The sequence below is a fragment of the Odocoileus virginianus genome, chromosome 10, assembly GCF_023699985.2.
Source record: "Odocoileus virginianus isolate 20LAN1187 ecotype Illinois chromosome 10, Ovbor_1.2, whole genome shotgun sequence".
Classification (NCBI taxonomy): Eukaryota; Metazoa; Chordata; class Mammalia; order Artiodactyla; family Cervidae; genus Odocoileus; species Odocoileus virginianus.
In genome coordinates, this window is record NC_069683.1 from 11,681,203 (window position 1) to 11,682,426 (window position 1,224).

Sequence of the window (1,224 nt, forward strand, 5' to 3'; positions counted from 1 at the left end):
AGGTTTCTATAGCAAATAACTGTTTAAAAATCAGTATCATTAAAGATTTCTGGTCAGGAAACTTAGAACATTGTTATTTATATTATAAAATTTCAGAAACAATTTAAACATCTAACAGAAAAGTAGCCCATTAAGTAACAGTAAGAGAAAATATATGATAAGTGATTACAGTGAAGTTGATGAAGAGTAACTCTAAAATTAGCAAGTCCTGGGAACTGTCCTTCATCTCATTCTGCCCCTTCAGTTTGGACAGAGCATCACTTAAACCCAAGGATCAAGACCAAGGCTCAGCCTCTACCTCTCTTCTGGTTTCATTGCTCTGACCCACAGCCTCTTCATGGCCTTCTTCACTTCAGCATTTCTCAGGGAGTAGATGACGGGGTTGAGCAGTGGGGTGATCACCGTGTAGAACACGGCCACCATCTTGTCCGCAGACAGGGTGGTGGAAGGTCTCAGATAGATGAAGACGCAGGGCCCAAAGAACAAGGTGACCACGGTGATGTGGGACCCACAGGTGGACAGGGCCTTGTGCCGCCCCTCGGAGCTCCGAGTCCTCAGATGGAGCAAGATGACCACATAGGAGGCTAAGAGGGCCACGAAGCTGATCACAGACAGGGTCCCCCCATTGGCAACAATCAGAAGACCAATGAGGAAGGTGTCAGAGCAGGCAAGTTTGAGCAGGGGAAGCACATCACAGAAATAGTGGTCGATCACATTGGGGCCACAGAAGGGCAAGCGGAAGACGAGAAGGATTTGGGCCAAGGAATGCACGAAGCCCCCCACCCATGCTGCGCCCACCAGGAAGGCACACGCCTGCCGGTTCATGATGGTGGTATAGTTGAGGGGCTTGCAGATGGCCACGTAGCGGTCATAGGCCATCACGGTGAGCAGGAAAATCTCAGTGCCACCAAACAAGTGGATAAAGAAAACCTGTGACATGCAGCCCCACAGAGATATGGCTTTCCTTTCAGCCAGCAGATCTGAGATGAGTCTGGGGGCTGTCGTCGAGGCGTAGCAGATCTCCACAAAGGACAGGTAGCTCAGGAAGAAGTACATGGGGGAGCCAAGGCTTCTGCTGGTCATGACAGTGAGGACAATGAGGAAATTCCCCAGCACAATGGCTATATACAGGAGCAGAAATATCACAAAGCAGACTTTCTGCACCTCTGGATTGGAAGAAAGTCCCAGGAAAATAAATTCTGTCACATTGTGTGTTTTAGCCAT

At 48.6% G+C, this 1,224-nt stretch overlaps 1 protein-coding gene across 1 annotated transcript; it reads right to left on the reverse strand.

The window, feature by feature from the left end:
• Nucleotides 1-294: 294 nt before the first annotated feature.
• On the reverse strand, nucleotides 295-1,224 carry LOC139037001 (olfactory receptor 4X2-like). The gene has a single exon (XM_070472850.1). It carries the CDS (start codon nucleotides 1,222-1,224, stop codon nucleotides 295-297), a length of 930 nt encoding a protein of 309 aa, XP_070328951.1.

Excerpts from the sequence above, each read along its gene's own strand:
- LOC139037001 (XM_070472850.1), bottom strand. The coding sequence starts at position 1,224 with ATGGCTAAAACACACAATGTGACAGAATTTATTTTCCTGGGACTTTCT.